The sequence below is a fragment of the Rhinatrema bivittatum genome, chromosome 3 (genome assembly GCF_901001135.1).
Source record: "Rhinatrema bivittatum chromosome 3, aRhiBiv1.1, whole genome shotgun sequence".
Classification (NCBI taxonomy): domain Eukaryota; kingdom Metazoa; phylum Chordata; class Amphibia; order Gymnophiona; family Rhinatrematidae; genus Rhinatrema; species Rhinatrema bivittatum.
In genome coordinates, this window is record NC_042617.1 from 587,381,086 (window position 1) to 587,394,160 (window position 13,075).

Below are 13,075 nucleotides of genomic sequence, written 5' to 3' on the forward strand. Positions count from 1 at the left end.
GATCTGCAACGTCAAGCCGGTCCGGGGACGCCGGAGGGAGACGGGAGGGAGACGGCATGGAGACGCCGCGGCAGCCAGCCATCCATCAGACCCGGAGGGAGTTGCCACAGAGGTAAAGAGGGCGGAGTGAGGGCATTGAACAGTGACAGACGCAACACCGAATACAATACAAGCTTGTAATCATCTTACACAACCTGCTCAACAACGTTCCATCTCCCTGGTTCACTGCCACTTTGAAGATCTACACACCTGAATGGACTCTTTGGTCCTCAAATCAGAGGCTCCTTGAAAGCCCATGTCATAAACACGCCCATCTGGATGAGTCACGCAAGCACTTCTTTCCAGTCGCTGCCCTTAATCTCTGGAACTCTTTGCCAGCCGAGCTAAGATCCAGAAAGGAGTCAGATTTGTTTAAGAACGCACTTAAGGCTCACTTTTTCCAGTTTGCCTATAATGATCTCATTTGAATGTTATTACTTTTGATGACTTATTTTGTGTTATGTACGTTTTAATTACTGTGGGTGTTTTCCTGTGCCCCACCCTGAATCATGCAAGGGCAGGCAACAAATATTTTTAAATAAAATCAAAAAATTCTACCCCACCTCCAACAGCAGCCCAACAGGAGGAGAAGAAGTGCTTACCTCCTCAAAAGGGATGCTTATGTCAGTGCCAGTACAGATAAGAGCTATCAGCTCTGACATATTAATGTATTCACTTTACATTGGTTAGATTGACTATTGAGAAAGTGATTGGTCCTGCACATGCATGATTAAGGCCTTTGGGTGATTCCAGAAAGCTTTGGAACAGATGGACACTCAGTACCAAGGTCCTGTGTCCCACTTGTGTGTGTAAGGTGAACTGCTTGTCTTTCACAGAATTGCCGCTATCCACAAAACAACAAGGACTACTATACAGGAATATATCAATTAGCATGAAAAGTCACAACTCAGCAAATCAGGCTTGAAAGCCACATCTATTGGTCCTAGTGGCGTGGAGGGGTAGCCAGTGGTTAGAGCAGCAGGCCACGAACCAGGGAAACCAGGGTTCAAACCCCACTGCTGCTCCTTGTGACCTTGGGCAAGTCACTTTACCCAATGTAGTCTCAGGTGCAAACAGATTGTGAGCCCTCTGGGGAACGGGAAATGCCAACACTGTCTGAATGTAATCCACTTTGAAGTGCCAAAAAGGGGAATAAAAATCATATAAATAAATAAATAACTGTGATTCCAAACATGTCACTATCTCTGTTTTTAATGTTGGAACAGTAAATGCCTGAGGGCCCAGGACTGTTTTGGCCAGGACCTCAGTTTCAGCCTTGGGGGAAGCAATCCTGAAGGAAATCAGTGCCGCATGGGTAATAATGCTGAAACTGCAAGTGGAGAAAAGGAAGGAAAGTAGGGAGGCTTGGAACTGCAGACTGGTTAGCAATATCAACAGGTTTTCGTCTGCTAGCAATAAAAAGAGTGAGGGTCGGAGAGATGCTTACTGGTGGGCAGCATTAGTAAGTGCTTAGCAGATTTTTCTGCAGGTCAATAAAGTCAATTTACTTACACAAAATTCATCTCTGCTATGTTGTAAGCTGTCAATTAACAACCAGCTAAATTACATCATCAAAAAATAATATTACAAAAAGACATATTTCCAAACAAATGTTTAATAACTTCTAACATCAACATATAAACAATCAAAAATGAAAAAAAATAATCAAAATATCAAAATGTCAGAAAACAGCAGAAGAGTAAAAAATATCAAAAAAATATTTTCAGAAATGAAAAAACAAAAAATAATGCCAATAAAAATGCCAATAAAGCAATCCACAATAACCAGCAGTCTAGAACACAAGAAATACCTCAAAAATCTAACCAAGGATTTTTTTCCAACAAAGCCATCAATGAAAACTTCTCTCAAATGTATCTCATCAACAATTTTCCATCAACAAAGGCATCAGCAAAATTATCTTCCAGCATGTTTCACCCCTCAGGATTTCCTCAGAGGAGCATTTATATCACTGAAGTTGCAGTAACACTCTAAATCAATGAGTCAGACTTCTACTGCTGTGCAACCATCAACAAAACAAACTAGAAAAAATGTCCAATAATGTACACCATAATAACAATTTAATCACAATCAAACAAAACAATCATTAAAGTTTAAATAATTCATCAGGCTCAAAAAGCACCCAAAACGCCCGTGTATTTGTCACCAAATTGAAAAAATGGACACAACCAATGATATCCCAGATAGACAATTATACACAAATGACAATCTATCAAATATGGAGCCCCTTCCCCTTAAATCATTTAAAGAAAAACAAACCATTCAACCTTTTCATTTAGTCCATTAGGTAATCTAGTATTTAAATTAAAATCCATTATTGCTCTAAGTAATTGATAAATATTGGTGCCCCCACCTCAATTACAGGTAACATGATAGAGAACAAAAACATGAAGATTGTCCACTTCATGACATATCAATCCAGTATTGGGTTAAAGAGGCCTCTACATCCTCCCTCTCCCGTATTCTACTACAATGTAGAAATAACATGACTCCTGTTTAAATTGTCATTATGGTGTCCATTATTGGACATTTTTTCTAGTATGGTTTGATGATAGCTGCCCGGCTATAGAAATCCATAGAAATTCTATAGAAAATCTATAGAAATGTTGATGTTATATAGCAGGTTTGCTGCAGCAAACTCATCGATTTCTCAGATTCCTTTGTTGATAAATGTTTTGCGGGAAGAAGATCCATATTTTGATTTTTGAGGCATTTCCCATGTTCTAGGCTGCTCCTCTTCATAGAAGACCTGGAATATGCTGGATACTGTAGATTGCACTATGTGGCATTTTTATTGACTATTTTTTGTTTTTCCATTTTATTCATTTATGAAGACTTTTTTTTAGTATTTTCTATGACTGGAATCTTTTGCCATTTTCTTTCATCTTGATATTTATTGTCATTCTGATTATTTTTTCATTTTTGATTGTTTATATGTTGATATCGGAAGTTATTATTAAATAATTGTTTGGAAATATTTGTCATTTATATATCACCTTTTTTTTTTTTTTGTAAGTTGTAGCATTTTTTTTTTTTTATAAGTAGTAAAATGAGGAGAAGAAAATTCCCTGGGACTGCTAAGAACAAATACATGCAAATTTACCTAATCCGTGGACTGTGTTGTAATCAATATCTGTACCGCACACATATGCTCCAAAATGAGCCGAGGAAACTAGCAGACCACCTGAAAAGGAAAGAAATTGGTGAAGTTTACGCTAGAAAATGGAATATTACAGCTTCCCTGCAAACCTCTTCTCATGAGCTGGATTTTCTGTACTGGGGGGGGGATACCTGCTGGGTGCATTCATATGGAGCTGAGCTTTCTAAAGAGTAGCAAGTTCACAGGGTGGGCAACTCCGGTCCTCGAGGGCTGCAAACCAGTCGGGTTTTCAGGATACCCCTAATGAATATGCATGAGAGAGACCTGCATACACACTGCCTCAGATGTATGCAAATCTATGTCATGCATATTCATTAGGGGTATCCTGAAAACCCGACTGGTTTGCAGCCCTCGAGGACCGGACTTGCCCACCCCTGACCTAGAGTGAACCCTAAAACATACAACCTGACTGCAAGTGGACACAGACAGAAACACCTGGGTATCCAACAAATTTAACAGACACAATACCTAAATCTCCACTATTCCTGTGTAAGGCAGGTCACTTTACTTGAACTGCCTGCAGCATATACTTACACAGTCATCTTCCATGAAGAGAGCATTTAATGGCAATTAATAACCTGTTTGGAGGAGCTGAAAATAGTGAGTTCAGGGTAATTCTCAATTATGAACACTAATAGGCTAAGTGACAGCCAATTTGCAAAGCCATTTTCGGCTCTACTATACCTAAGCAAGGACACGCATAGTTTTGTAATTAACAAAAAAAAAAGATCAGTACTGCCAGATGTACATGAAATTTGCACTTTGCCCATGGGAACAGTAATTGTCAAACAGCCTGCATACACTCACGTCTACACAGGCACCTGTCATCCACAGACTTTAGCCAGAATTCTCAAAGCGGGTTCCTGCACATAAATCCACTCTGGTAATTCATAGGTGTGTGCAGAAACCTCCGCACACTACAAAGCGCAGGAGCAAGCGCAACTCTGTGTGAATGGATTTACACACATATTCCAAAATCAAAGCATGCACGTAAATCCCAACCCTACTCCACCCCCACCTCAGAATATCTATTCAGTCTGCATGTAAAAGCAGCTGTGAATGAGTTCCATGGCTCCTTTTACAGGCAGACCCACTTGGACTATTTCCCAAAGATCCTCTTACAAACATAAATATCTTTGAAAATCACCCCACAGTATTAAACATCATATGGGCCAAGGAGGCTACCGGTAGCTCTGAGAATAATGTTTTGTGTGGACCTCTGATCAAACACTTCTTTGTCAGATCAACCTGTTTTGTTTTTTTTAAGGATAAGCAGCAGAGTTTGGGTTTTTTTTTCAATTAAAGATTTTTATTGAACCAATAATCATTACATTCACATATTATTGTTCACAATAGGTACTAAACTGCTAAAACATATAAAATGTATATACATAACCATCTTCATATTTTATACAACAGAAGACATAAAGGATAAGCCAATAAATACCCCAGCAGTGCTTTACACCATGCATATCTGATATCCAATGTAATAGTGACTCCTCCTAAAGTCTCATTTAACGATAACTTGTGGTTACCAACTTTTCAAACAGTTTCACCTTCTGTACTTGTCCTCCCCTTCCCACCCCACTAACCTTGCCCATTACCTCCCATCTCCCAATTTCTGAAACTACCAGCGATCGCCTCTCTGACTCTGCTAAACTCTAGCTGTAGGTTTACATGTAAATTGAAATTAAAATCTAAATTCCAATTTCGATCATCCATTACCTAGGGTTTCCACCTGAGACTATGATATAGAAGGGTCCCATGTCTTTTCAAATTTCCATAATGTTTCCCTTTTGGTGGCAATAAGTTTGGCTTAAATACTATAATCTCTCTAAACAAGCACACACTTGCTGCTCAGAAGGAAGAGTGGCCTTTCTCCAGCAACGTGGCCAATTCACATTTGGTCACTATCGCAATTTAGCTCAAGAAAGCCATCAAATGCGGTTCAAGACGCTGTATAGGGATGTTCAGAGAAAGAGCAGTTGGGTCTCTAGGTACAATGGTACCCATCATTCGTAGTATTAAGTCTAATATTCTATCCCAATATAGGATCACCTCTGGGTAGTTCCATCATTTATGAAAGAATGACCCCTTCTGTCTACATAATTTCCAACTTAGTTCTATGTAAATCGACGTGATATGTACCAATACATGAACGCCGGTATATAAAAGCCTTTATATAAAAGCCTTTAAATAAATAAATAAAATACATTTCCACCAGCAAGTATCATCAACCTTCGGATAATCCTTATGCAGCCTCTCAGGTGTTAGATATCATTGATATAATATTTTAAACTATTTTCTATTATTGTGGCTGAGATGGGACTCTTCCATATATATATGGACCTTTGTTATATATATATATATATATACACACATAACAAAGGTCCCACATCAACTCCTCCACTGATTACCCCAAGTCTCTTTCCAAAGAAACCAGATGCTTAAATGTGACCTGTAATTCTTCAGTTAAATAAAGCATAAATTTTTTAGATGGATTTTGTCGCTTTATCCACACTCTCACAATATTCTTCAAACAATGTGTTACTCTTCAATAGATCCCGCATAAACTCCTTTGGTTTTAAAGTATATAAGCTGACGTTATGGATAGTAATCTTCTTCCAAGAGCTGAAATGTCTGTTGTAATGCAAAGAAAGATATCACCCTCCTACCATCCCCAGTCTGGAACAGCCCTGTTCTCTCCATCTCAAAAAAAGCTCTCGTGAACTTTCCTGGGAGAAAATCCCTATTATAATGAAAGGAGTCTACAGATATTTCACAAAGAGGAACTCTTTTGGTGACTTTTGCTTTTTCTTCAGATCGTAACAATGTTCTCAAATTCTTTTTTTGTAATCGTTCTTTATTATACTATGGGCAAAAGCTATGGATATATCCAGATGTCACTAGAGCCACACAACTTCGTAGGAAAATATTTCTTTCTATGCTTTCTGAAGTTAAATCTAAGGGGGGGTTATTTGTTTTGCGATATCCTTGTAAGTGTTGAATTAGATTTTCTGATGTCAATTATATCTTTTTTGAACTGTCTCAACTTCGGTCGCTCTTAGACTCACAGCCTCAATAGTCACTCCTACTATCCGGCTATATACAAAGTTATACTGATGATTTTCTTCTCATTTCTCTCTTTTCTTTATTTCATGGTGTAATATATTCGCTCATTTTTTGTTACCCCCCATTTTCCTTTTACTATATGAGGTTACTTGAGATTTTGCTTATTTCTCAATGATATTGTTTTATTATTTCTATTGTCTATCTCATGTTACTGTTACAAGGTATTCTTTTGCTACATTGAAATGCATAAAAATTTAAAATTTAAAAAAAAGGAAAGGAAAGGAAAAGGAAAAGCAGTAATCTCAAACCTCCAATAGAGTGGTCTTCCACTTAACCCACAACTCAAGAGTAAATAAGGGATGGCCTCTACCACCATTCCAGCTCTTCTAGGTAACCACATCAACATTTCCAGTGGTGTTACCCCACATCAAAATATTCTCAATTTGTAGCTATCTTTTAATCTTATTTCTTTTATGCCAATCTGTTACCGCCCTTAATTGGGCTGCCACATAGTCCCTCTGCAGATTTGGTACTCCCAGTCCCCCTCTCCATTTTTCTTTTCCATATAAAACTAAAAAAATGTTCTCCCAGGATCGCAAGGACAAGTCAGAGACTTGAAAAATCAGGGATCTGACCACCAAGAAATAATCGATCCTGGAGTATACATTATGAGCTTTAGAACAGAAGGTATAATTGCGCAACATAGGGTTGCACAATCTCCAAATATCAACCAGTCCCTAATCTGCCATCTGAGCTTTCAGTCTGAGTCTGTGTTGATATGATGTAGCTCTCCCTCTCCCAGAGTTATCTAAATAGAAGTACCTAGTTTAATTAAAGTCCCCACCAATAATAACATCCCTCTACCCAGTTTATCAAAGCATTAGCAATCAAATCTATAAAAGGTCCTTGAGCTGAATTTGGCAAACATAATCCTCACCCCACAATATTTATTCTTTATATCAGAAGAGGCAAAATATTGCTGGGGAAATGATTTGAGTGTGTCAATCTTTCATGTCTTTTCCACACATTTATTTATTTATTTATTTGCTTTTATATACCGACGTTCGTTGGCGTTCATCACATCGGTTCACATTACAACAACTGGAATAGTATGTCTAGGTCGTACTATTTTACATTTTAACATTAACTGAGATTGATACAAAATATACAAAAATCATTTAACAAAAATCGTTTAACAATAACTGTGACTGGTACTAATACATATTATGTAACGTAAGTTTAGACTGCGAGCTTTAAGAAGAGTGGTATAGGCATTGTGGGGAGAACATGTGGCGGGAGTAGCATTTGGCAAGAATAACGGTGGGTGTTACGGAGGGGTGAAGGGTTGGGGGGTCTCAATATTGGATGCCAAATGTACAATGATTGTAATGGCGGGTCTGAGAGGCAAAGTTTGCGTTGCAGTGGGGAGTGAAGGAAGAGGGGGGAGGGTTAGGTTGTGTCATGGAAGGCATTGAGGAATAGCCATGTTTTCAATTTCTTTTTGAATGAGTGAATGGAGGGTTCCAGTCTGAGTTGAGAAGGGAGCTTGTTCCAGAGGGTGGGGCCAGCTACAGAGAAGGTGGGTTGTCTGGTGGAGGTGAGGTGTGCTAGTTTAGTGTGGGGAATGATAAGTAGGCCTGTGTTTTGAGATCGCAGGTTTTTCTGGCTGTGGTGTGGTTGGGGAGGGTTGTTGGTCCATTTGATTTTATGGTTGTTGATGGTTTTGTGAAGTATGGTGAGGATTTTGTATTGTGATCGGTGTGATATGGGGAGCCAGTGGAGTTCTTTTAGTATGGGGGTGATGTGTGAGGAACGGTTGCTGTTTGTGAGGGATCTGGCTGCTGCGTTTTGAAGCAGCTGGAGGGGTTTTAAGGTGGAGGCAGGAAGTCCAAGGAGGAGGGAGTTACAATAGTCCAACTTGGATAGTATGAGGGATTGTAGCACGGAGCGGTAATCATAGGGGAAGAGAAGTGGTTTGAGCGTTTTGAGGACTTGTAGTTTGTAGAAGCCCTCTTTGATTGTCATGCTGACGTGTTTTTTCATATTGAGGTCTGAGTCAAGGGTGATGCCGAGATCTCTGACCTCATTGGCGAGGGAGGTGTTAGGTAGGGGAGAGGAGAGGTCTTTGTTGGTTTTGGTGGAGGGTTTGTTTGATGTGTTTCTTGGCAGAAGTAAACATCTGCCTTCAACTGTATCACTTCTTTAAACAGCAATTTTCTTTTGTGGGGAGTATTTAATACCTTAACATTCAGGGATACCATTTTTTATTGATTCATAATGATCATACATAGGTATTATATCCTTTGAGGTTAACCAACATAGTATCCCTCATCCTACCATAACACTTTCCCGCTATCCACCCCCAAAACCCCCAATTTCTTACTTAAACTACCCAAGTAGCCCCACCGTGTTTCCTTTTACCATAGCGCAAGCCCTTTCCCACTCTCCAACCTCCTCCCTCTCCCTTATGTTAACCTCATGCTCCTCCATGAGGAATGATGTCATAATTTCCAAAGTCTTCTGCTGAGCAGTCTCAGTCTCCACTCCCTCACTTGCGCAAAATTTAAAATACGAATCCTCCATTACACTGTATAGCACTCCAAACATAGCAAAACTTAAGCTCTTCTAAGCCTTAATATAAACCAGCATCAACTGGCTACATTTTTCAGTCCTCTGATGTTCCACTCTTTCAAATTCTGACACCATCTTGCATAGATCTCTTCAGGTGATAGCATAGTTTGAAGATGAGGAGATGCCCGAATGTCAGTGCAACCTCCTGACTCCATTCTGAACCCAGTGCCACTTGGTAGACCTCTCTTTTGTTACTACAGAGGGAGAAGCCTAAATCTGGCTTGACTGCATACATAACAATCCTAACATCCTTCAGAGTCCTGGTGGCCTCCTCCACCACCTTAACTCGTGAGGCCACCCCATCAATTGAAAAACTCAGTCCAAACTGGAACAGCCATCTGTATTTTATATTCTCCTTGTACAATACCTAGAGAATCCCTCAAATGCTCTCCTTTTCTGAATCATAATTGGCAATATATCTTGAAAAATGTCAAGCCGGTGGCCCTGCCACATGATCTGGTCCATTTTTTCTAGCTTGGTTAAGCACCTTTTCTTTAATAGGAAATTGATGAAAGCAAGCAACTATGTCTTTGGGCAAATTTCCTCTAGGCTGGGCTAAGGATCTGTGTGCCTTTTCCAACTTGATTCTTGTCAGGTCCGCTGACTCCTCATCTCTGCCCAATATCGCAATGCACACAATGCTTACCACCTGGGAACAATCAGCAAATTCCGCTCCCTCTGGCACACCCCAGATTCGCAGATTTCCTTGCAGATACCTATTTTCAAAGTCTTCAAGTGGTCATTCAAATCTACATTACCTGCAGTTAGATCAGTAATTGCCATGAGCCTCTGCACAAGAGCCGTATCATGCTCATCTAGCTTCACTTCCGCTTCTTGGAACTGTGCGCCCAGGTCAGTAAAATATCATCTCAACTCAGCCACCATGTCCAATTTTGTTTTAAATTGAGCCCATATTATGCAAGCCCACGAACCAACTTTGAAAGTCCACTATTGTTACTACGTTAGCACCATGCATAAGTAGTGTACCCGCTCAGTCACTGTGGCCTACCTCCTCAATTTGTGCCACAGCAGAAGTATAAGAAAAGTGTCAAATCAATTGATTTCTTCCATGCCATCATCTCCACACTGCACTGGACCCTCTGGATATAAACTGCTACAGTAAGAAGTTGGATCGCCACTAAACAACAAGAATTATATGCAATGGAGTTGGAAGCTCCAGTTTCAGGTGACCATTTGGAAGCGTGAAGTCACTTTCTTCCCAGCAGCAGAGTAATTTATTCCTTAAAAATTGCTACAATATATGCCATGGAATTGTCAATAGACGTTGCCCGCATTCAATCCTCTTTACATGGGTAAATGAGCTTTTGAAAATTGCATGATAACATTTGCATTTTCCTTTGAAAATTACCCTGTAAATGTTTGTTTCCTTTTAGATTGTATACATAATGACTTATGATTGTAATTGTAAACTGCTGTGATTTTATTTTATGAAAAGCAGTATATCAGATTTTATTAATCTTAAATTTAATAAACAAAAGAACTTACTGAAAGAGGTTCCCCTTTACTCCCTGAAACACGCACTCATCTATGCCTGTGCATTCATAGGGAGCTAAAGAAATATGTTAATAAATTAATTACAATGATACTGAGCTTCTGACATGCGACTGTTATCAGGGTTGGACAAACCCTGGGCATAAGCTTGTCATGGAGACCAGAAATGTAAGCATTGCATCTATGGTCCAGGTGGAGGATTCATCAGCCGTTGGAGCAGGAAGTGTCAGCAAACCCACATGGGCTGATGCGAGGAAGCGGCAGTAACATCAGTGGTATTAGAAGTCTACATGGGGAGCTGTGTTTCTCGTCGGGCTAGAAGAGGAGAGTTGCTGTCTGGAGAGGTGAAGGGAGCTGTGTTCATCACCAGGCCATAAGAAGAGAACCTGCTGCCTGTTGGTGGTGGAGTGCAGCAGAAAACCTGCTAGGGACGAGGGAGGGGAGTCTGGGAGCGACGGAGACTACTGGGGATTACAGGAAGCGTTTGAGAGACAAGAGACTGCTGGGGTGGATGGAGAAAGAGGGAGAGATTGCTGGGGACAAGGTAGGGATTTGAGAGACATTGAGGCTGCTGGGGGTGAGGTGGCATTTTGAGACAAACAGGGACACATCATGCTGGGAAGGGCCGGGCTCAACAAAATCAGCCGGAGATAACTCTCCCTGAGCCTCCAAGCAGCGCTGACACAAGGGACACCAGGCTGAGATGCCTGAATATGGCAAGCAGGACACCATGGACAAACACCCACTAGCAGCATTCTCCCAAAAGACACCTGATAACTGTGCACCCAACAGCGCGTCCACACAAGGGAGCCTGGACAGGGCGCCCTCTGTCCAGTGAGCGCACACCCATAGGTACCCTCACAGGTGCGCAAGTGTGAACAGAAGTCAGACAGTTTTATGGCAGACTTGTGCATAGAAAAGCATGCAACTGCCTCCGCAGCCAACCACGCGGCCTGTGAGCAAAGCCTGAGAGCAGGGCCTAGCCAAAAGGCTGCTCAACCCACCAGGCTGCCATGACTCCCCCAAGCTTCCTTGGAGGCGGGAATGGACGTCGGATCAGCATGCCGAGGCTCAGAGACCAGAAGGGAAATGGAAATTCACTTTTTTTTTTTAATATATTTACTCTTTACCTGAGCTCAGCCTGTTCCAGCCGAGTATAGAGTCTGTCTCCAGCTGCTGAAGGAGAGGGAAAGATCTTCACCGCTGCGCTCAGTTTCCTGCACCCCTTAGCCTCTCAGCTTTTACTCTCTCTACAGCTAAATGAGGGATCCTCAGATATCACCTCAGGAAAACTCGACTGAGGGAGAGGACTATAAGGTATCACCACAGGAAAATGGGGAAATTCATTTCCTTCTTCTTTTCCCCTTTTAAACCCTTTTTGTTTTTAAGCAATCCCAGTACATCCACCATCTGCTGGAGACGGAGAATACTGGCAGGCTGATGTCAGTGCAGGGGGTATATACCGTGATGTCAGCTTAGCTCAATCATCTGCTGGTAGAGGTGCACAACCCAATGGTTGTGGATTAATGGGTCTGAATGCTAAGAAACTGAACATTTCTGCTGAGGGGCCTTCTGAGGCAGCAGCAAAAAAACAAAAAAGATTCAACAAGGCAGAATCAGGGCAAATCATCAGCCAGAACAAAATCTTAAAATACAGACTGGGAACACATCCGCGCGGTAGCTTGTATAAAGAAGAAGTGAGGAGCTCAAAAGTCAGCGTGCATGCGTGGGAAATCCCGAGCAGGTTCAGTAAAACCTTTACTGAGCTCTGGGTCTGCGTTGGCGCAGTCACAAGACATCACCCATGCATTATGACTAATTCATGCCTGCTTCTTGATAAGAGAAAAAAAATGTGCATCCTGGATATCAGCATTAAATATTACCAGGTTTCCACCAAACCTAGACAATTCTTCTGAACTCTGAAACAGATTTGCAAATTCTAGGGTCCACCGAGCCAGAACACTAATATTCTGCCCCCAAAACATTCATTCTGCAAGACCATAAATTGATTATTTTCTTTAAATGTACCTGTTCCAACAAATGGGTCAAACACCAGGTCATTGGCCTTTACTTTCCCGTGATTTGCCATTATAAAGGACAAGCAGGCATCCATGCTTGTGTTTCCAATAAAATGCCTCTTCTTCACACTATAGGACTCAATAAGCTCTCGCTGCCCATCAGCAATCTGTATAAAGGTCATTCCAAAAAAAGAAGAGAGAAAAATGTCAACATGATTACATCCTGATCCATTTCACGTCCCCAAACACTATAATTTAATTGCCTCATACGCGAGTTTCCTTCTGTGGTGCCCTGTTTTGGTTACCTATTCAAACACAATACATTTATGAGAAGAGCAGTTCTTCAAGAGGGGATGGGGAATGAGTAAGCCCATCCGAGCCTCTCTCTGTCCTTCATTCACAGACCTTGAGAAAAATGCACAAAACCACGACAAAGTAAACATCCAACAAATATGAGACATAAAAGCATCTCTAAGCCAGAGCTTTCCAAACTGTGTGTCTTGACAACGTTAGTGTGTCGCCTGCAGCGTGGAGGTGTCGCCCGGTCCACACAGCAGCAGGGCCGGCGGAAGCAGGGAACTGCAGCAGGAAGATCGGCGGGGGCCGTGGCGGAGCTTTACCTCAC

The 13,075-nt window shown here is 41.2% G+C and overlaps 1 protein-coding gene across 5 annotated transcripts in view; it reads right to left on the minus strand.

Annotated features, from left to right (window-relative positions):
* TRMT11 (tRNA methyltransferase 11 homolog) overlaps nucleotides 1-13,075 on the minus strand; it is a 157,719-nt gene that overhangs the window by 100,344 nt on the left and 44,300 nt on the right. For 4 of the 5 annotated variants that reach the window (XM_029596683.1, XM_029596684.1, XM_029596685.1 and 1 more), the window contains 2 exons: nucleotides 12,461-12,617; nucleotides 3,161-3,241 (listed from right to left, as the gene is read on the minus strand). In XM_029596683.1, coding sequence (XP_029452543.1) covers nucleotides 3,161-3,241; nucleotides 12,461-12,617 — 238 coding nt within the window. The remainder of the gene's footprint in view (nucleotides 1-3,160; nucleotides 3,242-12,460; nucleotides 12,618-13,075) is intronic. The other variant, XM_029596682.1, reaches the window with a different exon arrangement.